The sequence below is a fragment of the Cinclus cinclus genome, chromosome 8, assembly GCF_963662255.1.
Source record: "Cinclus cinclus chromosome 8, bCinCin1.1, whole genome shotgun sequence".
Classification (NCBI taxonomy): domain Eukaryota; kingdom Metazoa; phylum Chordata; class Aves; order Passeriformes; family Cinclidae; genus Cinclus; species Cinclus cinclus.
In genome coordinates this window covers 4,332,989-4,360,608 of record NC_085053.1, presented here as the reverse complement: position 1 = coordinate 4,360,608, position 27,620 = coordinate 4,332,989, and the positions used below count along the sequence as shown (strand labels likewise).

General features: G+C 48.3%; 1 protein-coding gene and 1 long non-coding RNA gene across 4 annotated transcripts in view; one reads left to right on the top strand and one right to left on the bottom strand.

Annotated features, from left to right (window-relative positions):
* The window catches only part of LOC134046562 (uncharacterized), a 45,948-nt gene extending 37,571 nt beyond the window's left edge, over nucleotides 1-8,377 (top strand). For both annotated transcript variants that reach the window (XR_009933373.1, XR_009933374.1), the window contains exon 5: nucleotides 8,272-8,377. This is a non-coding gene — a long non-coding RNA (uncharacterized LOC134046562). The remainder of the gene's footprint in view (nucleotides 1-8,271) is intronic.
* On the bottom strand, nucleotides 291-27,620 carry TNR (tenascin R). 2 transcript variants are annotated; one of them, XM_062497169.1, is made up of 21 exons: nucleotides 27,125-27,620; nucleotides 23,948-24,424; nucleotides 23,272-23,535; nucleotides 22,355-22,470; nucleotides 20,007-20,157; nucleotides 17,018-17,287; nucleotides 15,097-15,282; nucleotides 12,290-12,379; nucleotides 11,911-12,174; nucleotides 11,015-11,281; nucleotides 10,784-10,903; nucleotides 10,124-10,267; nucleotides 9,381-9,500; nucleotides 8,941-9,084; nucleotides 8,213-8,343; nucleotides 7,108-7,240; nucleotides 4,486-4,637; nucleotides 3,465-3,561; nucleotides 2,545-2,706; nucleotides 840-1,003; nucleotides 291-410 (listed from the first exon to the last, which is right to left on the bottom strand). In XM_062497169.1, the coding sequence occupies exons 1-21, from the start codon at nucleotides 27,618-27,620 to the stop codon at nucleotides 291-293; spliced, it is 4,068 nt and encodes a 1,355-aa protein (XP_062353153.1). The 2 variants fall into 2 exon arrangements, with proteins under 2 accessions (XP_062353153.1, XP_062353154.1); XM_062497170.1 differs by having other exon boundaries at nucleotides 8,941-9,078.

Sequence of the window (27,620 nt, the reverse complement as noted above, 5' to 3'; positions counted from 1 at the left end):
GTCTTTTAAAAAAATATCAAAAAAAATCTGTATCTTTCTCTTTCTTCTCATATTAAGGGCCAGAGTATTGGGATAGGGAGACTGGAAATTTGGTATTTCTCTGGGACAGATGCAAAGCAATGAGGTCTTTCCTTTCCCATGACCTTTCCTTGTGCCATGGTTCCCTCCAGCACTTGTGAGGGGCAGGTTGCTATCTCAGACGAGTAGTAATTTTTTTTTTCCCTTTTCATATTATAAAATACAAACAAATGACAGAAAAGGTTGTGGGAGGCAAGAGGGGTTCAGTTGGCTCAGAGCTGTAAGGACCGTCGCTTCCTCCCAGAGATGTTACGGTGGTTGTAAGGTCGCATCTTCATTTCCACAAAGGGGATGGAGAACTCATGACCTTTCCAATGGTACCAGTTAATCCCCTGGCAGGAAGGAGAGAAAGGCAGAGGGTAAGGAAAGAGCCTAACAAGAAACCAGAGTGGGAGAGGAAGGAAACAAGGTTGATAGCTGAAGAGAAGCCAGAAGGAAAAACTCGCTGTAGCAGGAACAAGCAACTCCTGCTTCTATGGGTTAATTGTTTTTTTTGCCTCTGCTCAAAGGCTGATCAAATTTCAAGTAGGTAATTTTTTTAATCTAACACATTACAGCAAATGACTATGGCAGCACGCGTGAGACACAAAGTATTAGCAGAATTGGCTTGAAGGTGGCTCCCTTTGCTCCAGCTGCTTTGAGGTCATGCCACCAGTCTTGACCCTGGTGCACCAATCACGCAGCCCCAGCCCTAACCTAGGCTTGCTGACATGTTCCCCTAGAAGAAATTCCAGAGGCTTTCAACCCAGTTCTACCCTTACCTGACTGTGCCGGGATTCTCCGTACTTGCCATTGAGGTTGGTGCGGTGGCAGTTCTTGTACCACCATGCCCCTTTGTAGGACATGGCACAGTTGGTCACAGCAACATCATTGTCCCTGTCCTTGGTGGAGAAAGGGCGGCCCTGGTGATAGGTGAGGGAGTCTCCTGTGGAAGGAGGTGCCATTAAAGGTGATGGAGTCTGAGTTATCTGGTCTTTTCACAAGGAAATTAGGATATTCTGGTTATGTAGTAACCATTCCAATTAGTGGCTCAAACAGATGGCAGTCTGGGAATAACATTAACTGGAATTGTTCACAATTGGTTCATCTGAGGTCTTCTGCTGTCTGTTTAGGATCAGTGCAGACCATAGCAAATCTTAGAGACTTCTTTCTTTTGTCAGATAGTTTGAATTTCAGTGTTTCAGAAATTAATTCAATCCCAGATTTTGGCATCCCTGATTTCCTGAGGCTTGGCTCTGCTATATAACTTCAGGATGCTTTCAGCCTCCTTCTTTCCTGTTAGCCAAAGGAAGCTTTTTCTCTTAAAGGAGACCAAACATTCATCTCTTGAACCACCTCTCTCTCTTTGGATAAGGGGAAGAAGGTTTTGGAAGGTGTGTGATATTTTATTCCACCAAAACTTCTAACCTCATCCTCACTAGATAATTAGAGTGCTGCTTTTGTGTGAAAGAAAAGCCAGAGTAAAATACGGTCAGTTGAGTGATATACTTACAGGAGACATTCTAAATATGCTCCTTGGTAATTCCTAAGGACATATGAAGTAGACCCATGCTGGCAGTGTGCAATCCAGCCATGGAGAGACTTATTACCAAACATCTTGGCAATGAACCATTTGTTGAACCCTGGCTCCCTTGGCACAAGGTGGAGCAGAAGACAGCTGGACAGCTAGAAGCAGAGTTTGCATGGTGAAGGGGACAGAATCATGTCTGCATCACCCTATTACTGCCATCCTTGGCAATAGTTTGGGTGCCTTGTGCCCTGGGATCTGAGGTTAGACCAAGTGCTTTGTTGCACACCATAAAGATTCATGACACTTCTCTTCCAGTGGCAACTAACTGGTATTGAATAGGGAAATTCCTGTATCTTTGGAATGTTGTGGGATTCCACCTAATACATGGTGGAAGTTTTGTCATGGAGGCTTGCACAGGGCACATCTATCCCAGATGAAGGGGCTACAGTTGCACCCCTTCTCCCTTCTTGAGGAAGCGATCCCCTGTGCCCTCGCTCTAGCACTCTCTCTTTTCTGGTGGACAACTCTAACTCTCTGAATCAACCAAGCAAGCAGGTGTGACAGTGTCCTTGCAAAACTGGGCAGTGTTTGGCCTTTACGTGAGGAAATGACTCAGAGGATTTCAGATTTTTCCACAGCTGTGGAAAGGCAATAAATACAGCCTCCAGCATGACATCAATAGCCAGCTGTGGCTATTGCCAAGTGAGATGACACCTCTGATGATTGATCTGGTTATTTGAACAGCAATGTCTCTACTATTAAATACCTAATCCCCAATGGAAAATTCTGTGTCCTTAGTGGGATTTATCTGGGTTACACAACGGACTGCAGAAAGGACTATGGGTTTTTGTCTTGCTGTTCTAGACAAGTGAGATTTCATGTTAGGATTTCCTTTACAGTCTTGAACCAGTCAGTCACAGGATTTCCCAAGATCCTTGCTAGCAATGAGGCTGTACCTGAAGTGCCATTGTAGTCTCCAATTCGCAGTTTGTAGAGGCTCCGGGAGTCACCAATGGAGAACTTGTCGTAGTAGGCATATGCTGCTTCCTGACCATCCCTCATGTCTATTCGCAGCTCGTAGCGCCCTTGGGATGTGATCTTGTGGATGTTGTCCAAACCTGTCAAAACAGTGAAACACCAGTGAAACCTGGTGCTCAGATCCATTCCATGAACAAACAAGGAAAGCTCTAGGCAAATAAAAGAGTAGTGGGAAATGAGAGCAAGGAGATGAATCAAAGAGCAGCAGCACTTGTGGTGAGCCTGTGTAGTATCTCCTGGCACTACTAGGGTCTGAACTCTCTGTCCCCACTTGAGATTCGCCTCCCAGTGTCTATGAGTGTTGGGTTCAAGGCTCAAGTTCACATTTCTTCATGCTGCTGAAGCTTGGAACATCCAGCTGTTGAGCCCTGGTGCTACTTATGTTGTTGTTAAGCTCCCATACAAGCCAGAGTGTGTTTATGCTGCAGGTTCCTTTAGCACATGGTGAGGTTTTGGAGGAGCACACTCAGTTTCAGAGCTGTGCTGTCTCCCATTCACTCCTTTCCTGCTTTCATTGGGCAGCTGACTTTCTGGCCACCAGGGCAACCTGTCGTCATCCAATGGACAATGATGGGTTTTGATCCATGAAAACTGATGGCATACTCCCTTTCTTTCCTAGAGAGAGCAAACCAGTGAGCTGCTGACCTTCACAGTGTGCCTTTTTGTGGTGTGCCTCTGCATGAGGTCCTAAGGTGAAGGGCAGAGAATGAACAGAAGGAAAACTGTTTGAGGGAGAATGTAGAGGAGTGTTGTGAAGGGCAAGGAGCCAACAGCTGACACAGTGCTCATGGAACTTAGGTTTGACACATCAGTGAAAGGCAACCAGGGAAGGTCATACCCAGCCAAAACTCATCTTCCAAGTTTCCAAAGCCAACCCGGTAATCTGCCCATTTCCGGAAGAAATCAGTCAGCCCGTTCTGCCGCCGCTGGAAGACCTAATGTGGAGGAAGACCGGGGGAAAATCATAATGATGGAGATGAGAAAAGGCTTTGCCAGGCTTTGGACACACGAGGCAAAGATAATAATTTTTCTTTCCATTGTGCTTTTCAGGGGAGAAAATTGCAATGCCCATCCATTTGACATTAATTGCAGCCATACAATTAGTTTGTGTGCAGGTGTAGAAATCAAAGAGGTATTAGATAATGTCCAAAGCAAATAAATGGTAGATTAGGAAGGAATTTGCCTTCGAGATTTCTGCTTTAACTAATACGTGGTGCCTCTCGTTTTTTAGCATGTAATTCTTCTTTGAGCTGGCTATTTCTCTGATCCAAGGGGATGCTCTGAAGCAGAGTGAGAGGGAAATTTACTGGCTAGAAATCAGCGTTTGAGGAAGCCCATTTTTTTTTTTTTTGTTTTGACTATACATCTAGCAGGGTTTGGTGTAATGTGTGTAGGTAACAGTTTGATGTGAATAAGATCAAAGCACCATGGCATTATTTACTTACAGTGTCAGTCCAGCTACATCAGGACAAGCAGTGTTTGTGTAGTTCAGAAGCCAAACAGGCATTTGTTTCTAAAGTTCTCCTGTGCAGACTCAACTGGGGTGATGCCTGACACCCTTCTTCTGCAGGCATCATGAATCTTTCCCCACGAAAGCTACCAGCCATTAATTTCATTTCTAGAACAATAAATCAGCTTCACTCACAAATTTTGCTCTCCGAAAGCACTACAAGCATGTCAAATAAACCAAAGGGCATTTCTCCAAGTGTAACTATTATTTCCAGAGCGTGGGCCATTCCCTGTGGTGTGGGAAATGAAGCGTATGACGCTGGGCCTGCTGTCATTCCTGTGCTTTGCTGGTAGGGGCTCAGTTACTTTGTGATGGGGACAACGTGCAGGACAACCACATGGATACTCACAATCCAGCCACCTCCGTCGGTGGTCATGTCGCAGTACACCGGCACCCGCTGACTGAGGTCCCCGTTGATGGAGATGGTGTAGACCCCGCTCAGCGTGTCTCCATTCATCAGGTGCTGGGCACAGTCCTGAGGGTTAGCAAAGACACGTCCTCCTGCAAAATAATAATAATAATAAAAAAAAGCCAAAATTCAAGAAAAGAATTTTCCCCATGCCTCAGGCTCCGCTAGTTACAATCCAGGAAAAATCTATCTTGGCTTCTATGTTCCAAATTATTCCATGAGGCAATGAGACTTTACATCTGCCATCAGCCTCAGAGGACTTACTGGAAAAAAAATGTGTGCATATATTAATTAATTATTCTTCCATGTGTCTTACATTTGAAAGGTGCATGGTAACATCACCATGAATGATGAGGGGTGTCACTTCTTGGACCATATTTCTGCACTGTGTCTGAAACCCTGGGGTTTAAGCTGTCACCAGCATATTTAGACAGCTGTGAAAATACCAAAACCTGTTCTCCTGTCAGGATTGCCAGCTCCAGTCAAGTTTTATAGCTTTACTCATTCCAGGGGGATTCTCCTGATTCTCCATGCCCTTGGAAATGATGGTGGACTTATGCTGAGCTAATTGTTTCTCACAAGCTGAGCAGGAATGAGGCTGTGTGCGATGCTAGAGGTAGGTAGTGTGGGCTGTGTGACTGTGCTACAGGTGTTCTCTAATGAGAAAACATTTTGTGGTCAGAGTTTAGGAAAGTCTTAGTTATGACAATTATTCTGGCAGTATTGCAATGTCAACTCTGAGGACAGCGTTTTCTTATTTAAGACTAAAGAGGGAAATACATGTTTTTCTTTGGTGTTGGTATGTATGGATGATGGAATAAATGAGTGCAGAGCTGGCAATGTGGGCGTGGTTTTCAAGGATGTCTCTGTAGCTAACTGAGAAGGCGTAAAGGACCTTCACATCTTCTATGCTCTGTGTGTCCATCACAGTTGTGTAGTGCCCCATAGGACCAAGGCACAACCTTTGTCTGTTGCTTCTCTATTGGATATATTTTCCCCCACCTTGTGACCTGAAGACTTGGAGGTCATTGCAGTGTCCAAATGTTGAAGATCCCCTCTTTTTTATCCCCATCTTCATGGTCTGTAGCACAGTCTGGTGAGATGTTGTTTGTGCTTTATAGTATCCAACAATGAAAACTTCAACGATAACGACTTTGGGCTCCCCTGAGCTCTGTGGAGGTTGCTTGTTTCTTAATTTATATTCATATCTTTAGGAGCCAAGGAGACCTTGAAAGACATTTCAAACCACTATAAATTATAAATACTGTATCTGTTTCTTCCTTTTGTCTCATCTGCATACAATTCCCCAAGAACCATATGCAAACATGAAACAAAAGAGGCTGAGCTATTAATATGTCAGAGGGAATAGAAGAACCCCGGGATGTGTACTGTAAGCAGAAGGAAGCAAAACAATTTAAATTAAGCCTGGGTGGCTTTTGCTGTTGTTGTGCTTGAAGACAAGTCCTTGTTCTCTGCGAAGTGCCTTGATGCATTGCCAGAATAAACTGAAATGCAGATCTGGATGCTTTGATGAGACATGCTGTCCATAACTTGCATTGCCTTGATGATAGCTCCTGGTTGCTTCTGTCTCATCAATATTGGGGTAAGTGAGAAGAAACTTCCTTTTTCCATCATCTTGAGGCTTCTTAGTGCTGTTGATGCCCAGGGAGAACATGATTGGATGCAGCCCTGAACAAGATACATTCTGTCTGTAAGTGCCCCGGCTAGCCATGCTTTTCAAAGAGGATGAGGGACAATTTGCTTTGCATAATTTATATTATGAATGGTTGCAGAGGTTGGAAGCAATGGTGGCATTCTCATGCAAGCTTCATTATTGGAAGTGTAAGTAATAAGAGTCTGTGAGGGTTGTGGTGGCTGTGGATGCCCACCTTTTGATTTCAAAAGGAAACCATTCCCATTATTTTAGTGCCTTAGTGAGTTGTGAATATTCTAGAATGAGAGTGGGGAGGAATAATGCAATTAGATTAAGTGCTGTCTCTGTGGTCTTTGACTGCATTGGGGGTGGTGGAGATGCACCTGATTGATATTTCCAGGGATAGCCCAACCCTGAAACCTTTTAAGGTCAAATTCAACAGGGCTCTGAGCAACCTGACCAAGTTCAAGATGACCCTGCTCACTGGAGGGGGACTGAACTAAATGACCTTTCAAGATTCTTTCCAACCCAAAGTATTCTATGATTCTTTGATATTTGTGAGCAATCAGATCATGTCTACAGCATGGAGTCATTGGCTGGGTCCTCTCCCAGGAGCATACCTGTTAATATGTGTTGTTGATTTTAGTGGGTATTTTTCCACTGTTTATTCACTTGAGGACAAGGCAAAGGGCCTGGTAGATGGTTCCTGGTCTGAAGCTCAAACCCTCTTGCCCTGGGCTGGGTCTTGTGTTTGAATCATAGATCCTTCAGCCATTAACTTTTTGTAGTGAAGCAGCACTGTGGGTCATGGCATTGTAAGTACCCATCTATGGATCATGATGGAATGCTACCTGAGGAGGGAAAGTCCCCAAGCACAGTCCATTCCTGGCAGCATGATGCGTCCTCACCTGTGGTGAAGGTGGTTGAGATGAGGCTGCTCCGCATGGCGTTCTGGGCAGCTTGTAGGTGCACGGTGTACTCCGTGGTCTCAGAAAGCCCCTCCAGACGGATCCATGTATCCTCAGCATCCACAATCAGCTCCTGTACATGGGTCCCAGAAGGAGGTAGACACCAAGAGCAACAGATGAGAAAAATGGTGGGGAGCCTAAAGAGCAAGTGAGGAGGGAAGGGAAGCCACAAACTACTGTAGCCCTTGGAGACTGGCTGAGGAGCATTGAATGACTCCTTAGACCCCTGGCCTGAGTGAATGTGAGATCAGTGAATATAGTCAACATTTCAGAATGGTTTGGGGTGGGGGAGAGCAACCTGGTTTGGAGATGGATTTAAATGTTTGCAGTCTGTGTCCTCCGTGTACTGGCTCTGTTGGGACCTGTATGCCCTTGATACAAGACATGACTAATTGCCCAAGCAGTGCAAGGAATTAAGCTGGCCGAACCTGGTTATTAGACAGTTTTGACCCCGTCAATTCCTGTCATTTTTTTTCCTGGTTGTTGGCCAGTGCCACACAGCATTATTGAACCCATTCTGTAAAGCTATTATCCTCTGGCTGCTGCAAGCCAATCACAGCAGCAAAGGAAATCGGACTATTTGCCATGAGGTATTTCTGATAGTGTTTTTTGTTGCCGCTCCTTCAGACAGGCAGATGTGGACGCACTCATTAAATAATTAAATGCATTGTATTGCAAGATTAATTACCTGTCTGTGCATATTTTCCTTTTTGCAGGAAGGGAAAATGGCATTTTTAACACCTCTGTAGAATAATATTCTCCTGCTTAAAGTTGCTTGTGTTTCACAAGCTATGACTTTTCCCTGTTCCTCCAAACTTTCCAGGTAATCCCTCTATGCCCAATCCAGGCATAAACATTTTGCCTTAGGCAATCTCTTATTGCTTTTTCCCATCATTCTGCTTAGCAGGAAATAGTGTCTGCCCGTCTGGTCTCCCTGAGCCAGTGAGCATCGTTCTTTTGCTTTGTTTGTCTTCTCCCACTCGTTTTACCATGATTGTATTATTTCCTGACATAATGAGCCTCTTTTGTGTGAGGACTCACTCACCTTCCGGCTGCCATCGGTGGATCTGTAGGTCATGATATAATTCTCAATCTCTCCCACAGGAGGAACCCAGGAGAGCAGGGCGCTCCGTCGTGTGACTTCACTGGCGGTCAGATTTGTTGGAGGATCCAAAACTGCAAGAATAGATAGGGACCCAAGGAAGTGCAGTTTCTCACACACAACCACCTCAGCCCTGTTTCCCAACTCAGTTCACTGGGATTCAACCTTACAACACTGAGCTACAGCCCAAAGCCCATCCTCACCCTCAGTTTCAAGACCTCATCATCGATCTCCAGTCTTCAACAGAACTCTGCAAACCCTCTAGAAGTCCTTCTCTCTGCTTGCATGCCACCTTAAGGGTAACAACTGTGAAATTCATGTGCTATGGGACCTGTCAAGCTGTCCATGAGCTAAATGGGTTGTTTTCTGGACTATGGCCTTGGGCAAGAAAAAGACCTGGTCAGGGGTCTGCTCAGGAAACCACATCCAGGGGAATTCACTGAAAGAAAGTGATGGATGGATGAATGGATGGATATTGAGAGAGTGAGAATACCAGTTGATACTTGTTGATTAAAATTCTGTTCTAGTGTTGTGCTCTGCACTGGTATTTGGGATTCATGTTTGTAGCACCCACACTACATAACTAGAGCTTCAGCTCAGCCTTGCTGGATGCTTTTCCTGGGGTGGGAGCATGGCTAGGGATGAGGAGTGAGGGAAGTGATTTTACATACGAGTAGTGAAGTTGGTGCTGATGGTCTGGCTGGTGAGAGGCCCACTGGTGGCATACATAGAAACTGTGTAGGTGGTACTGGGCAGCAGGTTGGTCAGCTGGTATTCCTGGTTGTCTCCATCCACGAGAATTGTTTCTCCTGCAACTGTAAGCAAAAAGGCATGAGTCAGAGTAGACATTCAAGGTGGTTCTCCAAAATGTCTCTGGATATGACCTCATGAATAAAAGCATTTCTATTGCTGAAACACTGTAGGGTACTGTACAGCAGCTGAGCTGTAGTAGTGCTGTTCAATCTGAAGGGTGCTCTAATTTTTCCCACAATCCTTATAAAGCTCAAGGCAAGGGCTCCTTCCCTACTCCCTCTGTGAAGGGCACCCACTGAGCCTTGGACTTTGGGATGGGAGAGAGGTTGAGATGAGCTGAAACAGAGCCTTGGTGTACCTGCACGACATGTAAGGATGAGGACATAGCTTTCCACCTCCAACAGCGGCGGGTTCCACTGCAGCAGCGCCTCGGTGGGAGTGATGTTGGTGGCTGTGACCCCCAAGGGGACATCCATGGCTGCATGGGGGAGAGATCCAGAGAGTCAGAGGATTAGAAGACTGGACAATGAACTGGAAGGGCTTCTTGTGGCATACCACTCTATGTCCTGCCCTGCTGCCCAGACACCTGCGCATGCACAGGAGTTACTGCTGCCCAAGCTGGAGTGCAGAGATGTCATAGCTTGTGCTACTCGGCTACCTGGGCTGCTCTTCCACTCTTTTATTGATGCCCAGTCAGGCATGTTAGGGGTTTTCTTTAGGTTTTGAGGAGTCTGGGGATAGCAGAAGGTTTTATTCTTGCAGCAGATACTGTTTGTGACAGGGCTTCCCTAGGAAATATTTCTGGAAATCTCTACTCTGTTTAGGAAAGGCTGTCATGATTGCCCAGCATCATATTTCTGGCTTCCCTGTGTGTGGTACACAGGTTTATCACTTTTACCCATGACTACCCATGCATATTTGGGATAAACTTTGCTGAGACATACTTCAAAAGCCCACACTGAGCTCTTGTGAGCTCTGCTTATCATCTCCAGCTTGCTCTTAGCCACCTGAGTCTTAGTGCAAGCAGGGACTGCCAGCCCTGGGCAGGGCTGGACCTGACACTGTTTGGTTTTTCCCTGCCCACCAAGAGCTCCTTCCCACCTGTGTATGCAGTGATGGAGGCCAGCTCGCTCTCCTCCCGGCCCCGCACGCTCTTCACCCCAATCTCATACTTGGTGGCAGGCTGCAGGTCCTGGAGGGTGTACTCAGTGGCATCCCTGGGGATGGCCATGCTGTCTGTCCTCCCTGCAGAGATGGAGCCAAGAGCTTTGACATCAAGAATGGCCCCATCCCTGGGGCTCAGGACAGGCTTGGGGGGGGGAGAGCAGTTTCACAAGACACTGGAGGTAACTGTGTTTCATGCCTGCAGGTGCACTCCTGTGTGCCCATCACTCTGCTGGCCCAGCCTTTTCAGCATCATCGACGGAACTAGGGCCAAGGAAGATGAGGTAGTCGAAGCAGATGAGGGAGGTGGGATTTCAAGATTGAGCCCTGAATTTAACCATCTCTAGGGAGGCCACACTGCTGGGGGACATTCTATGTGCCTGCTGTGCCAAGCTGGCTGCAGTGGTCCCTTCCCATCCTCATCCTAGACACCCCATCCTCTGCCCTGTAGCCAATCCCAGTTACTGGTTGCTTTGCCCAAGGCACTGAGACACTGCCTGGGTGAAAATGACCTAGTGGCTTGCTTGGGCCAGCGGATGGAGGGAGGGTTGGCAGCTGTGAGCTCAGGGCATGAATGGGAGTGATCTGGCCTGTTACCTTCGGCAGCACGGTAGGATATTCTATAGTGGTCGAAGGCAGCGATGGGAGCGCTCCAGTAGACCATCATGGACTCCTGGGTGACGTTGCCCACTCTGAGGTCCTTTGGTGCATCAATCCCTGGTGAGATGGAGCACAGTGAAAAGCTGTGGGGAAGCAGGTTCACTCCCCATCCCTCTGCCTGCCCTCCCCAGTGCTGTCCTGTGCCTGGTGGGGGGTGTCCCGTGGTACCTGTTGTGATGGAGCCCACGACAGGCTCAGAGCTGATGGTGCCGTGCACGGCCACCAGTGACACCAGGTACTCGGTGGATGGCAGCAGGCCTGTCAGGCTAGTGTGCCTGCAGGTGCCATTGAGTGTGATCTGCTGTGCCTCCTCCTCATCCCGGAGCCTGTAGGTGAGGATGAGGTGGTCTGCTGGTGGGGATGGGTCACTCCATGTGACATTCACACTGGAGGATGTCAGCTGGGAGAAGTGTAGCTGTGAGATGGGTCGAACACCTGGAATACGGAGAGGAGGGATGCAACCCCAACTGTCTGCAGATCCTCCATGTTTTTCCCAGTGCTTGTATGGGAAATACTTAAAAGAGGTGGCAAAGCTGAAGATCTGGGCTCTCCATTGATCTGAAACTGTGCTGGGATCAAGAGGCAGAACAAGGAGGGGGAAAATGGCACTTTTCTCAGCTCCACCAGCAAACATCCTCCATCCCAGACGTATATAGTGAGTGATGAAACTGTCCCACTACAGATGGTATGTGTTGTCTGCACTTCATGACTGCAGACTTTTCAGCCAGAGGTCCTTGTGAGATCCCACAAGGCTTCATTCCATCTTCCTATGGACACACAGGCACCCTGACCGCAGAGGACAGCAGAGGGCTGTCTGTTTATCCCAATTCAGCCTTGTTCTGTGGGGACCCTCCAGCAAAGCACGTGTGTTCAGTGCTGCTGGCCAAAGGGATTGTGCCACCATGTTGGTAGGGCTATCCTCCTTTTGAGGTCAGTTGCTCCTGTGTGGACACATTGACCCCAGCTCTCATCCCCATCACCACCGCAAGGGCTTTGATGCCAGGGACGCAGTGGGCTGGCAGAGGTTTGTGCCCTTGCCTCCATCCCACCTTATGTTTCTCTACCTGTGAAAGCATCCACAGTGGCCTCCAGGCTCTGCTGCCGCCCCCTCTCAGCGACAATGGAGATGGTGTACTCTGTCCCAGGCTCCAGCTCCTCAAGGGTAAGCTGTGACTCATCCTGGGGCACTGTCACTTCAGAGGCCATTCCTGAGGCAGGGGTGAAGGTGATGCGGTAGTGGTCGATGGGACCTGTGGCTTTGGTCCAAGCCAGTGAGATGGACGTCTCAGTGGAGGCTGTCACCAGGAGGTCCCGGGGGCTGTCAAGCTCTGTGGGAGAGGGTTGGTGCAGAGCTTTGTCCCCATGCACGGATTGTCCTATGGGGGCATCTGAGCCATAGGAGCCAACTGTGCTTGGAGCAGGCAAGGGGGGGGCCAAACTCACCAGTCCTGGCATTCATGGTTGCTGGCACACTCTGCTGGCTGTCCATCACAGCTGAAATCCCGATGCCATACTCTGTTCCTGGCACCAGATCTGCCAGGGAGTGCAAAAAACATGAAGGGGTTTGAGAGCAGCACCTGGCAGGGTGACCTCAGGGTGTGTGTGATCCCTTTTTCCCCCTCCCACAGGTAGGGGAGGGGGGACCCTCCAGAGCATCCCTGGGGTTAGCAGCTCTCCCACAGGTCAGCAGTTCCTCTACACATTTGCAGAAGAGCTGAGCCTTTTTAAAAACCCTGTGGATGCCTTTGGACAGGGAATTTGGATTATTTTAGCTCAGAAACAAGAAATTTTTGAAAGTTGTTGCTGAGATCTGCTGTAATTGCTGGCAGTGAGACAGAAGCTCTTGTGTGTGTGAGGTGAGATGGGAACAATAAAGTAGCTATATTTTTTCCCAAAGTCGTGCAACATCAAATATTGTCATAGGACTGGTGTCTTGGAGAGAAATAAATTATGCAGAGTAAATGAAATGCACATTAATCAGGAAAGATGCAGTCTTTCTGGGAGCCAAATCAAGCCCTGTTCCTTGGGGTGGACATATCCTGAGGTGCCTCTTTCAAGGAACTGGGGAATTGAGCTTATCCAGCTCCTTTCCTCTTGCAGTTTTATCTCCATGAGATATCTCTTTCCTCTGTCACTTCTGGCTGGCTGCTGGTGGCTCTATTTCCCCTCTTCCCAGTGCTCCATGATCTTTCCCACAAAGTTAGAAAAGCCATAAACTCTCCAGCTCAACCTCACTGTGCCTTGCCCAGGAGCAGCATCCCCTGGAGCCACCAAAACCTTTCCCAAGAGGTCAGGAGAGAAGGACACTCTCCTCCTCTCCTTTTCTCTTACTACAGTGCAGTCTTGGTGATAGGGAGAAGATGGACCCCCTTGGCCCTGCTCAATAAGTGTCAGAAATACTCTGGAAAGAGGAACTTGGCAGAAGGGAAGGAGAAGGAATAAATGAGCAGGAGGATATAAACCTTTTCTCTCCCAGATCTTTTGTGAAGAGCAAAATTATGATTATTCCTGTGCAAATGCTGATTTTTAAGAGAGACTATGGGTCGGGGCCAGGCTTGCTGCACTTTTAAGTGCAAATCTTTGATAAATTCTGCTCAGTGCCCTTTGTCACTGCTTTTCCTGCAGGTAGATGAGATTGGCTGAAAGAATTGCTGGTTGCTTTCATACCATGGATCCCACCAGGTCCTGGGTGTCTGGAAAAAAAAGCCCAAAGGGTTTTGCACAGCATCCAACAACACTGGAGGACATGACTACTCTTTGCATACTGGGAGAGGCTCATGTGCCATCCACACTATGATGATCATAGCTTTTTTTTTTGCTAGCAGAATGTTTTTTTCATTATTTTCTGCTGTGACTAGGGTTTTTTTTAATGATTGGTTGGTTTTTTACATAGTACCCTGGGGACTGGAAGCAATGCACTTGTGTGATGATAGAGGCACTATATAAAAATCACTCTCCAAAACTGACTTAAGAATCTGCATCTCTGCAGCTTGCTCTCGTTGGGTTTCTTGCAGCCTGCCTGAGTCTGGCAGAGCCTTGGGAGCTTTTTTAGTTTTACTGAGAAAAACAAGAGACTTCAGGCTGACACGTACTCCAAGACAAGCTCAAGTCAAGCCATGGATATCATTGCAGTGTGTGTCACTGTTGTGCCTCTGCCCAGGGAGGGGGATTTGGCCCACTTTTAATGCTTATTCTCACTTAGAAAGCTAATAAATGTCCTAAAGGAAAGCTAGCAGGAGTTCAGCACCAAGTCTCTGATCTCATCCTACTTCTCCCCACGCATCCTCATCACAAACACAGAAGAAACCAGCCTTAACTTCTGCATTCCACATTTTTCTGCTCTAATTGCCTTGCTGTCTTCCAGTCTTTCTTGTGACTTTGCTGCTGTGCCCGTAACTTAACTATTTACTTTCCCACTGAACTCTCTCCTATAACTCCATATGGCAGATTCCTGAGCCCTTGAAGGGAAGGGCTTCCCTTCCTGCCTGGGAAGGCAGAGAGTCAACATGGAAGAACCTGGTGTCCTGCCATACTGAAGAACTTCAAGAAGAATGAGAATTATATGCAATTTTTGCATATAATTATTTTCATCGCTCAAAATATGCCACTGGAGCAGCAAATCCACAAGGCAAGCAGTTCTAGTAAAAAAAATAAGGAAATCACATCTCACATGGTGCTTTGCTGTGTTGCTGCATAAGGTGTTTGGGGCTTTCCTGGCACTGGGAGGTGAGTGGTGGTTGCAGACCTTATGCTGGCCTGAATAATGTACCACTTAAAGGACTTGCTCAAAAACAGCATCTCTAGATTTGTGTCTGCTTTGAGCCAAATTTGTAAAAAGGCAAAAATCTCAGCCAGCCTGGCTTCCCCCTCACTGCCCACAGGGCACCATCATCCATGGCTTTTTCCAAACCGGCAAAAAAGAGAGGGGTGAAATAATATTTTTCTGTAGATCAGCCTAAACAGACTTCTCCCCATTTCTCACTTTGCTCCTTGCCAGCTCCATTTGCCACCTGGACAGATCCTTGCTGGAGGTGCATTACTTGGAGGTGTACCCAGACCCCCACAGGGGAAAATGAGCTCTATCCCAAGGAAAACCTTCTCTCCAGTAAATAATAAACTCCAAAACAACCTCAAACATGTGCCAGCAGAAGGGCAACTGAGTATCAGTGCTGATTTGGGCTCTCCATTGCCCTACCTGCCTGAGAGGAGGAGGATGAAGGGGGAAGAAGGGTGCGTGGGTGGATGCATACCTGCGAGGGTGGCCCGGGTGGTGGGACCGGTGTCGCGTGGCACCAGGACCTCGTGGTAGTGCTCCCCGGCTAGGGTACTGTAGACCACCCTGTAGCTGTGTGCCTCAGCCTCGCTGTTGTCCCAAGCGAGCTCGAGGCTGGCGGAGGTCCGTGAGCCCACCCGCAGATTTTTGGGGGCATCAATCTCTGCGCAACACAAGGGAGAGAGGCACCACCTCACTGCTGGGAACACACCCCGTAGCCTTGCCACCATGAGACAGCAGTGGAAGAGTACCTGGCTGTGACAGCCAGGAGATCCCACAGTCCCTCCTCCTTAGAGTGTGTCCTGGCAGGAAGGGCTGGAACATTTGCTCTCGCTTCCTGCCCAGCACAGGCTGTGAGATGCCACCCAGGAGTGTGACGCAAATGCTGGAGCACTTGCAGCATCCTCAGTAAGTTGGTTTGGCAGCTAATTACATGTTATTTCAAAAAGAAAACTCTTTCCCCCTGTATTTGAGTAAAAGAAACTGAGGCGCTGTGAAAAAAAGGGCTCTGTAGTAGCCATACTCTTAGAAGTAGCCTGAACTGCTCTTAGAAGAAAACCTTGAGCATCTTTACAGGCTCATTCACACTCAGACATTGTCCAAAGGGTTTGTTTATTGGTGCTGCTTAGGCTGTGTACTGAATCTGCTCTGGTTTCACAATAAACCCCTCCAATGAGCAGCTTGGGCCTGGGCACCAGCAGACGGGTAATCGTGATGGATCTGAATTTGGGGGTATGTTTTTATGTTGCCTTTTAGAAATGAAGTGAGGAAGGCCAACACAGCAAATCAGTTGGGGCAAGCATCTTGTCCAAAATATTTATCTATAGAGATATGTACACACACAATTCACATACCACAGTTATAACAGTAGGAGCCTCATATCCAGCAGTAATGTACATGACAAATAATTTATATACCATAAACCAGCACAGAGATACACGCTCCTCCTTTATGGCACAGTAAATTAAATCCCTTAGCTATCTGCGGGTTTAACATTCATTAAGGTTTTACCAACCAGTTAGGGTGTTCAGAGAAGATATAAAATAAGATAACCATGTTTCTGGCTGTGCTGGTTTCAGCTGCTTGACTGATGATTCCTTGGTCAAGACACCTGCCTTAGCTCTTGATGCTGAGTAGGAGCAAATGTTGCCTTGAATTCAGACCTGTGCCGAGCATGTTGGTGCTTTCGAGAATTGTGCATTGAGCTATGGATGCTCTTTAGGACATAAACTCCTGAGTTCTAGAGTTCCAAGCTGTGAGTCTGAATGGGCACTGGAGCTGGTGAGGATGGGTGTCCCAGGCAGGTTCAGCCTTGATGCCGCAGCAAGACATGGCCAAGGTGTGGTTGGCTTGGGGTTTATCATCTAAATATGGGGGGGTTGAGTCCATCCATGCCATCCATGGGATCACCTGGGCTGCCCTGGGGACCATATGAGCATCCTTGTGGGGCACAGGACATAAAAAGGACCTTTTGCACTGGAGGTTTAGTGGCTAAACAGCCACAAGCAGCAGGAGGGTGGGGGGAGCAGGGCGGTGGGGAGTGGGCAGAGGGCAGTTTTAGCATGTGTATTTTAGGGTGAGCTGAATCATTTGCTCTGCTTTGCTCTGTGATGACATGCAAGGCACTTGCATTTAAATATCTCCATTCACACCTGCATCTTAACAACTGCATTTTCATTCAACTTCTTCCTCCTAGCACACCACATTAAACCCCAGCTCACTTTTGCCAGGGGAAAAACAGGTATCATTAAACCCCAGATGCAAAAATCCCTCATTTTTTCTCTGGGTAAGTCCTTGTTGCAGGACAACCCATCCGCAGATGGCAGCAAGTGATCTGCCCACGCTTGCCAGAGGCTCTAAAATTCACACCGGTTCTCCCAGCAAGGTCAGCTAGCTACCTGTGGTGAACTGGGCAAAGGCTGGCCGGCTCTCGTTGGCACCCCGGAGGGCGCTGATGATGAGGTGGTAGCGGGCGCCGGGGCGCAGGGCCTGCAGGGAGTACTGGCTGAGGGGGGGCTGCAGGCGGAAGGTGGTCCTGCCGCCCTCCCCGTCCTCCAGCCCGTACTTCAGCAGGATGGCGTCCACCTTGGCGCGCGGCGGGGTCCACTCCACGAAGGCCACGGTGTCGGAGACGTCCCGCACCAGAATCTGCGTCGGGCCATCAATGACTGCAGAGGAGGGGGGGGTGAAACGGGAACCTGTTATTTTGGGAGAGTTGGATGGGGGAAGGTGGAAGCTTTGGGAATACCAAGCTTCAGGGATGCTTCAACCTGACCTTCAGAGTGGCTGGAATTAGTACTTTTGGGAACAAGGGAGAGAGGTGGCGCTGGCAAGAGACATGACCCTGACCCCAAGGAACTTAAGGGGTTTGGTCCTTATGGGTTCCCAGTCCCTTGACCCAATCTCCTGGCTGTTTCCTGAATCCTCTCCACTTTCTGTGAATGCCAGAGCAGGTGTTACCAGCAGTATCTCTCATTGATACCCATTACAGCTATAATGCAACTCATGCCCTTCTCTTGAACTGGTTGTTGGTGATAATTCCTCTTTGGCTTTTTAAAGTGGTGTTTCCCAGGATATAAAACTCCTATATCTAACTGCAACACACTTGCTTTGCTCTTAGATAGCTGCTTGTACTTTTGCATTGAAAATCATGTAATTTTCCTTTGTGCCCAAGTCATCAAACTATCCAAATGACTTTTATTGATGTTCCTCTACTCAATTTACTCTTTTCTGAGCCTTTCATCATTGGCAAAATTTATCAGCGACAGTATTATGCCTTTTGAAAAATGTTGACAATGTGTTAAATAATGTAGGGCCAAGGACAAGATCCAGGCATTGAGATCGGAGGAATGTCTCTAGAAATGTTCCTGTTTTCTTGCCAGCTGCTGGTTTGTCTTTAAACTGAGGGATCAGCTCCTAAAGCTGTTAGTGTCTTGAGAGTGGGAAGAGAGTAGAAAATGCAACTGCTCTGGTGAATCTTCATAACTAGCTGGGTGGGTGTCCAAAAAAACCTCTCAGATAGAAGGTTTTTAGCTTAATTCATACCAGGGATCTACTGGGTGACCTTTTTGGACATTTATGCTTTTTCTTTTTATTTCTTTTTTTTTTTTCCCCAGATATGTGGGCCCTTCCTTCCTCCACATCCCCCAACACTCAACCTTTGGACACCCTGGGGTCAAGCCTGGCTGATGACTTTGAGTCCAGCAGGACTTAACCACTACACGGAGGGAGGGATGGGTGGATGGATGGATGGGTGGATGGATGGGTGGATGGATGGATGGATGGATGGATGGGTGGGTGGATGGATGGGTGGGTGGATGGATGGATGGATGGAGCCAAGCCTTGCCATTGCTCCTGTCCTCTGGCAGTGCTCATGCATGAAGCCTGCTGGGCAGCATGTTTTATCACTTAGATGATCACAAGATGGGTGAAAAACTTTGGTTCTGTAATTTAGACTATACCACATATACATATACCTAATATAATGCATCTCTTAGAAAATGACAGTATATAATAAGGGTCTGCTGAATGTTGCACCTCAGGGTTGGAAGTTCTAGGGGATGGCAGTTCCCTGCCCCAAGCATGTGGGTGGGGGTGGAAAGGACCAGGGAGGGTTAGAAAAAGACATGGAGGAATTTGGAGTAGTGAGGTAAGGTCTGGGGGCAAAACAGCAGAGGAGGGAGCACAGCTGGGAGGCCCAGTGTTCAGGTAATAGCTGGCTGTCCAGCTTGGCCAGGACCAGGTAAAACACACCCTCAATCTCCAACTACTTCATATTGTCCGGTCATGTAGGTGGTCCACATCTACTTAGCTGTGTGGCGTGAAACCATGCCTTTGCTGCTGCATCCTGGCACAAAATGTTGAGGAAGAACAAGGGTGATAGGGATAAAGCTCTGAGGGTTCTGCAGAGAAAAGCAGACACGCCAGCACAGGGATGCCTTCATGGAGCACAGATCCAGGAGCCCACTGCTTCACCTGCACTCCCTGCAAAGGTCAACCCTTGAGTTTGAAGTACCAGCTTCCATTTTTGCTGACTTCCCGGGGAAAAGAAGTTTCGGGCTTGACCAGGAGATGTCTCTATTAAGCCACGCCGAGCTGAAAGCAGTGGCAAAGCAGGAGATGACTGTGCTGGGGAAGCTCAGACCTGCAGCGAACTGCTGCGGTGGAGGGACCCTCCCTTCACTCTCATTGCTGCCTCAATTAGCAGCATCTTATTGCAACCCTCCGGCAGCTATTTAAGCACTGTTTCCTCTTGGAACAGCTCAGATTGAGGTAGTAGACATCTGCCTGACTTTCAAGGCAACAGATCTGGTGTGAAGAGCCTCTTCTCCCCCATGAACTCTGCCCATCACTGCATCTCCTTCAGCAAGAAGACCCAGCTGAATTTTCTCTTGTCTACAGGATGGACCAGTGAGTGGGCAAACAAATTGGTTAGGAAGGGACATGCTGTTTCTCCTGGCTTCCTGCCCTGCTGCCGGATTTGCATGAATAGGTGGGAGTTGAGGGCATTTAGTGGCACAAAAGCAGGTGGGAGTTTTAATCTGTTATATATGAGTAAATAATACATTTGTAGATACATTTCTTGAGGGCATCCAGCCTCCAAAATGTGAGATTAGCAGAGAAGATAATTTATCCAGATATACAATAAAAGCAGAACTGAGTCTTCACTCCCTACCCCATTAACCTTGCCACGATTTCTTCACTCGTGGCAATTTAGGAGAGGGACAAAATATTGCATGAAGAAGCTGTTGCTGCAATTTTTGGGCACCTGGGTGCTGCCAGTTCCATCCCTGCCCATGCAGTGTCAGCTGCTCTTGCTGATGGGACTTTATTTTTGGGACCAAGCCCTGGGCACTGTTGTGCTGCCCCCAGGTCAGGTTCACTCACGGGTTGAGACGCTGTTGGAGGTGGGAGGGCTTCTGGCTTGTTCCTTCAGGGCCACGACGGTGACAGTGTACTCTTCCCCGGGCTTCAGCCCCGTCTGGTTGAAGGTGGTGACAGTGCTGGGGAGCTGGGCAATCACACCACCCTCATTATTCTGTCAGGAAATGAAATAAGCATTAACCCTCCCTCACCAACTGGTGTTTTGGGTGGGACTGATGCACGGAGAGGAGGTGCCCCCCATGTTGCATCCTTCCACAGCCCACTCTGCATCCCCAAATCACATTGTCACCTTGGCACACCCCACTATGGAGGGAGAAACCTAGGATGAAGTCACCCACCAAACGTGAAGTACTCATGTGTTCATTCTGGGCTGCAAAATCCTCCCCATCCCTTCTCCCTTGCCAGCTTCTGTATTTTGCCATTTGTGCTCTGCTGTTCTCCAGAAGAGGAAAGATGATTAAACCAAAGCCTTGCCTAGACTTGTTTTCCCTGCTCTCCAGGTGCCAGGAGCCTTTTTATGTTGATGTATAGGTATGAAGCTGTGAGGTCTTTTTTTGCCATCCCCTGCTTTTTAACCATCTTTAGTACGCTCATTTATGCCTTGCGGTTTTGCCCTGAAAAACTGTAAGGCTTTAAACAACTGCACATGTCACCTTCCTGCCAGTGTTTGGACAAAGAATCTTTTCTTGCTGCTGTTTCCACTAATAACATGCTAAACAAATCTTTGCACATAACTCAATTTATATTCATCTCTCTTCTCATTAAACAGGAAATCTTCCATTTTAGCTATCAATTGCCATTTTACCTCTTCTAATTTTCTTTGCTAAATCTGTCTTCTCTTTGTCTTTTTCCCACCCCATCCCCGGTGCAGGCAGCAGATGGGCAATCCTGCCTGACCCAGCTTTTGTGGGGGTGAGAGCATCATGGAGACCATGGAAGGAGAGTGGAAAGAGCTCTGCAGGAAGCTACAAGCATCCTCGTTGGGCTTCTGGGGACCATATTAGCATCTTGTCACACAGTTTTTTGGGAAGACAGGGAGGTCAATTTTTCTCACGGAGGTTGTGATGCTGCAGTTATAACCGTTGTTTTTTAGCTTTGGGGAGTGGAGTTTGGTTTTGTTTGAGGCGTGGCAATGTTTTGGCAGGTAGCCAAGCAAGCGTTGCTTGCAGGGTAGTAAAGGACAGAGCACCCTCTGCCTAATTTTAGGGGAAAAGCCAACTATGGGGACTCGAGAGAAGCCAATTTTGGCAGCTGATGGGCAGGAGCATGACTGTGACTTTATGTCTTGACTCATAGATTTTAGAAGTTTTTCCTACCAAAAGCTTTTCTCTGATATTGCTATATTTTCAGTTTTAATCCTGAATGACCACCTGATGGTGACTGAAAATTATACCAGGATCTATACCTGCATTACCTGAGCTTCAATTTCTGACACAATTTGCATGTGGATGTAGCCAACATTGCATCAAGAATCTTCCAGCAACTCTTTGGAAATGAGAGAATTGAATTATTTAAAGCAATTGGGTCCTTGCTTTATGCTGTGCAGTGGTCCTTTATAGTTAAGAGTACTTGAAATGTTGGGGCCAGATTCTGCAGTTCTCCACTGTCCAGAGCTGCCTTTGATTTCAGTGAAGGTTTTGTACAAGTGAAAACATTATGATTGAGCCTTTAATCAGCATTTCTTTTACTGCTGTGGTTTGAATACTCTTGTTAAGAGGCTCCATATACAATTGAAGCTATACTTATGACTAAATGCTGTAGAAATTATATGAATGTAGATTAAATACTTGATGTACAATTTTTGTTTCTGCACACAGAAAATATGGGGTATTTAGGGCAATATTTTTATCCTTTCATCTTTTCTGGCACGATTTCTACCTGCTTGTCACAGCAATTAAAATTCCATGGCAGGGATTAACTGTGTGTGTGACTCAGGGGTGTTGAAGGTTGTTGTCTAAGAGCCAGCAGCTGCTTGTCTTGATCCAGACTGCTTTGGGGAGCTTAATGTAGAGAGCAGGGCAAGGAAGAGCAGGAGGTGAAAGAGTCATTGCAAAGGAGATGGAAAGGAAAAAGACAGTGCAACAAGAGGCAGCGAGGCTGGAAGGTTTTTTTCCCATCACTGGATGTTTTGGAGGACGTTTCTTTGAGGACATATATGTCTTGACACAAAAGGCTAATGGGGAAATGCAGGCTGGCAATGTCTGGGGAGTCTGATGTATAGCACACAAATGGCAAACACGGGCTGAGAATTTTGGGAATGGGGTAATTGGGAACTGATTTAGGATCCACTCACTGGGTGCTTCCAGGGTGATTTGGTACACCCTGCAATGCCAAGAGTGTAGCAGCAGTACCTTGGGAATGAAGCTGATCTCCCAGCCATCAAAGGGGAAGGAGAAGGGCTCCCACTGCACTTCTGCCGTTGTCTCTGTGATGGTCTTGAACTTCAGCCCCTGCGGTGTGGCGAGGTCTGGAAGGGAGCAGGGGGTGGTGAGCAGAGTGGGGTGGGTGTGCACAGGATGTTTCACCCACCCTGCTCCCTGTGGGTATTTTGTTATCTGGGCAACAAAAACGGGGCAACTTTTGGTAACTGTTAGCAAAATTCCTTTTCCCCTGCTCCACATGTGTTGGAGGGAAAAGAGGGAAATGCCTGAACCTATGGACACTGCACCATCCCACTGCACTATCATGTGAACAGAGTGAATGATGGAGTTGCAAAGGGGCATCTGGATAGTTTCTGTTTTCCCCCTGTCCTCTGTATCCCTAGTCTCCAAGAAACCCTTCTGGAAGCTGGCATTACAGCTTGATACTCCTGTTTTCCTCTGTGCGTTACGGTTCTGGTCAGGACTGTGTTTCTCCTGATGCACAGGAGCATCCCCTCTTGCTGCACTATTGCCCATATCATGGGGAGTTATCATGGGGAATCATCTGTTCAGGAGTGGGACGAGAACCCAAGACTTCTGTGTTATATTGTAGTGTTTTCTCTGAGGAAAAAAAAATGTAATGTTTTAGGTCACATTCTGGGGCCTTCAATCAAACTCTGGAAGCTTTTTCTTCTTTTTAGACATCCAGGTTTTCATCCAAACTGAGTCTTTCTGAAGAGGGTGGACACATTTCCTCCTTTCCTATATCCCTATACAGATACTTTTTTTTTTTCTTTTTGAAAGGTCAATTTTCTGCTGCTAGAAGGTTTTTATGGAAAAAGTGAGCCAGCTTGAGCATCCCCTCAGGATACATGGGTAGCAAGCGACAAGTGCAGTAGGATACTTACTAGTCATCACCTTGGAGGTAATGGGGACGCTGAAGACGTCACTGATGACTGCGTAGATGCTGACATTGTAGGCAACACCTGGCTCCAGATCCGTGATGGTGATAGTGCTCCAGTCCCCAGGTACCCTCTGCTGCAGCTGGCTGCCCCCCGGCACCGCCGGCTGGTACGAGACAACGTACTCGGTGGCTGCCCCGGGGCTGTCCCAAGCCAGCTCGATGGCCCTGTCGCTGATCCCTGTCACCCGCAGGTTTTCAGGAGGAGACACTGGTGGGAAGGGCAGAGGTACGGAGAGTGTCAGGGTGTGAGTGGTTTGTTCTTCCACTCCTGTGGGAGGGTGTGTAGGTCTGCTGGTGGGACATGGGCACGGGCTGGGGGTTGTGTGCTGTCTGTGGTTGTCTGAACAGCTAGGTGAAGGCTTGGGAGAACCCGCTGCACGAAGGGTTTGACTCCCGCGGGATGAACCTCACCTAGCTTTTTGCTCACCTCCCAAACTTTTGTCCGTGGTGTCTTTGGGGACAGGGATAACAGGGAGGTAGCCACACTGTGGGACCTCACTGTGTCCTAAGTGATGCGCTCTGCCGGGTGTGGATTTCTCCCAGGCTTCGCGGTGCTCCTATGGGACTCTGGGCAACTCGAAACCCTTGCTTATACACTCCTCACACATCCCCCCCTCTACCTGCTGAGCAGTCCTGGCCGTCATAGCCTTCCTGGCAGACGCAGAGCCCATCCCGGCAGAGCCCGCGGCCGCTGCAGGCGCTGGGGCAGTGCGGCCGTGCGCAGTCCTCGCCGGTGAAGCCCTCCTGGCACACGCAGGTGCCGTTCACGCAGTGGCCCCGGCCCGAGCAGTCGCGGGGGCAGCGGAGCTGGGAGCAGTCCTCCCCGGTGAAACCCTCCTCGCACACGCACTCGCCGTCCACGCAGAGCCCGCGGGAGCCGCAGCCGGCGGGGCAGCGGAGCTGGGAGCAGTCCTCGCCCCCGTAGTCGTTGTCGCAGATGCACTGGCCCTCCAGGCACACGCCGCGGCTGGAGCAGCCCCGGGGGCAGCGGGGCTCGGAGCAGTTGCTGCCTGCCCAGCCCTCCATGCACACGCAGCTACACGACTCCAGGCTGAAATTCCCGTGGCCGCTGCACTGCGGGATGTAATCCAGCTGCCCTGCAAGGATGCAGGACCGAGGGTCAGAACCCGCCGGGTGGGAAGTGGGAAAACGTCGGGTTTGGTCTTAGGTCAACCCTCTGAAGGGCTGGAGAAGGGAGGCAGGTGTGGGGCAAGGGGGGGATGATCCTCCCTCTGAGCACGCCCAGCTCTGGGGAACTGACGGCTTTAGGGCTGAAAGGGGAAGAATTGGTGCTATGGGGTCGTGGTGGGGTTTGGGTGGAACTTTCCCTAGGAAGCAGTGGCCTCCATAGCTATGGGTGCCATCAGCTTTGTGGTGGTGCAGGTGGTCCCTTTGGTTTCTCTCCAGCTCAGCACTCAGTTGATAGGAACTTCCCTGGATCTCTTACTGGGAAAAAAAAAACCAAACCCTTCCCTGGCCAAACCCTCTGTCTCAGCCATGACTCCTCTGGTGTCATGTTTACCCACTTCTCCTTTTTATAGATTAGAGATCTCCATCTGCATTCTCTCTCTCCTATACAAAGTAGACATGTACCCAAAGACGTCTTCTTCATCCCTATACTGGTGAGCCTGATTAAGACATAACTGTTGGCTTTGGGCACACTGAGGTTGTGGAAAAGCAGGGACAGCACATGGGCTCTGTGGCCAGCACTTCTATTGCCCCCTCTTTACCTGGCAGCCTTGCACAGGATGCTCTGGAGTGAGGAGGGATGCATGGGGATGAAGGCACCAGTCGCTGGCACTGCTAATGCTCCCTGTTTTGCCCTGAAACAGAGCCATTGCTCCAGCTAAGGGTTTATCCAGGCAGGCTGACTTTTCCTAGCTGATTTTTACTGCTTTTCCTCATGTGAACTAAGGAAGTACAGAAACCCATTCTGTGCTTCCTCCAAACTGTGGGAAACCTTTGCAGCCCAAAGATCCCCAGGCCCCAGGACTCTGTCCCCAGCTAAATTTTCCATCCTAGCTGACCTTCCTGAGCAGCTCTTCCAATGGGGGATGTAGCACATATAAAAGCAGTTCAGTTGCATGCTGTGCCAGACAGACCCATTTGGGTTACTTTGCAGGAAAATTCCCATTCAAACTGCAAATACTAGGAATGCCAGACAGGATCTCTTCAGATCTCAGCCTCTAGTTAGGTTATCAAAAGATGAGAGAGGATGCTTGGAGTGTGTGCTGGAGGAAAGAGGCTTTCCTCAGGGAAATGCCTTGGGTGGTGGGATAGGGATCCTGATCTCCTTTGCAGTGCATTGAATTGAAAGCATTTCTGGTAAAAATAAATGTAATTACTCCAGTTTTAGCTTGTGATCACATCTGTGACAGGAGTGGGGACTCCACCAAGCAATGAATGTTTAATGGGACTGTCTACAGTATGTTGCAAGTAACCCAAATAGGCCCATCAGAGTTTCTAATTAATTCCTTCAAAAGAGGTTTTCCCATAGCATTTCCTACGTGAGTTTAACCCTCACTTTGCACAGACTGATGCTTCCTGTTTTGCCTTAGCTATTAATGCAGGTGATGAATGTGGCATTGGGTTGGATGTGGGCTGAAGCCATGGCTGGGAATGCATTGACTTCCACTGGCCACGTGATAGATGCCAGCCCAAGCCACCCTGCTGCATGCCCATCCTTGTTTCTCCCTGACCAACACACCTTTGGTGAAACTTTTGACCTGAGCACTGGTTACACCCATTTCATTTTAATGTGTCCTACACATAGAGGTGTTGGAGTACCACTGATAAAATCACACTAATAGCTTCAAAACCTTAAAAAAAATGGAGTGAGTACTGGGGTTAAAAGGGTTGCTTTTAATTTCTCTTCCTTTTTGTTGCTATTCTTGGTGTGAAAAGCAGTTTTCCCCTGGAAAAATGCTTAGTGTTTTCTTCTTGCTTTTCTCCTTGCTTAGTGTTTTCTTCCCTGCAAGGAACCTGGTGCCTGGTTGAAGCCACGAGCAGAGCTGGGCTGCATTTGGGCTAGATGCCCTTTGAGACAGCCCTTCTTCCTTGAGACAAGGAAAACTATTAGTTTGCTGGCTCCTGTACCATGGAAATGCTAGCTGCTAGCCCAAACCTTCCTGACCCATCTCCCATCATTTCAGCTGAAAGCTACCTTCCTGACCCTGAGGGACAGCTGAGGTGAAATGAGGTGAAATTACTCTTTAATGGAGTAACCCTAATGGGACCTCTTGGAGGTCTCCACAAAAGCACATCTTTTTATTCAGATGAAATGTTGATGATTTTGTGCCTTTGTTTTTAGGTTTTGTTCGCATTTTTATCTGTTCCCTCCCCTACAGAGAAGATGAAGGGACTTATTGCCAGCTCTCATGGGGCTGCCTTCAGCCCTGGGACAACTTGGGAGAGCAGCAGCTACATCTCTGCTCCCTGTCCCACAAGCAGTGGCAGATGTGTAACAGTGTTAGAAGGACTGCAGAGTTGGGAGATCTCCTTTCTCACCCCTAACCAGCTGTAATTTCATCCATAAAGGGGGATCAGCTCTCTCTCCATTATGGAGTTTTTGCAGTGAGTGGGGCATGAGCACTCAAGTGACCAAAGCCCTTCCAGGGGTTTTCCTGGCTTTGAGCACTTAAGCTAAGTTTTTTGCTAAAGCCAGAGCCCCATCATGGGTAAACATTGGTTTTCCTCTGTCACCACTCTGACTGGCATCATCAGTTTTTGTATTATTTCTGCTGCCTTTCGCTCAAGCCCTCAGTCCCCAGCAAGAGCTAACAGGATGGCATTACTACCTGTGGCTGCATTTTCTTGGCAGCAATTGGAGGTGCATTGGTCCCGGAGGATGGAGACCTCCCTCTCCAGCATCTCAATCCTGCTCAGCAGCTCCTGCAGGGATGGGAGGGAGGTGGAGCACTTGCAGGCCTGCTTGGGCATGTTTATCCTGTGGGTGAAGGTGAACTGGCTCTCGCTGTCGGAGGTCTGCTCCGTGTACTCTGCCAGCCGGTCGTCTTCTGAACTCACCTCCTCGGCAGAAGACTTGAACACGGATGAGCAGCAGCTGTCCAGAGGGATGTTAATGTTGTAGATGTGGTGGAAGACCATGGGCTGCTCTTTGATAGGTGAACTGCAGTTGGCAAGGCCACCTGCCCCATCCACCGCTGTCCTCTCAGCTGGCTCTGTTGTCATCTCCAGCCGGCACTCAAAAGGCTTGAGGACAGCACCCATCAGAAGCAAGTTAAAGCTGATGACCACATTTCTCAGGACCAGGTTTTCACCATCAGTCCCCAT

Bases quoted from the DNA above. Each gene is read 5' to 3' on its own strand.
- TNR (XM_062497169.1), bottom strand. From the start codon at position 27,620: ATGGGGACTGATGGTGAAAACCTGGTCCTGAGAAATGTGGTCATCAGC. The intron at 11,282-11,910 runs GTAGAGAAACAT...TCCGTATTCCAG, and splicing joins CACTGTGGATGCTTTCACAG to GTGTTCGACCCATCTCACAG. The intron at 9,501-10,123 runs GTGGGAAGGAGC...TCCCCCATGCAG, and splicing joins CTCCATCACTGCATACACAG to CCATGGATGTCCCCTTGGGG.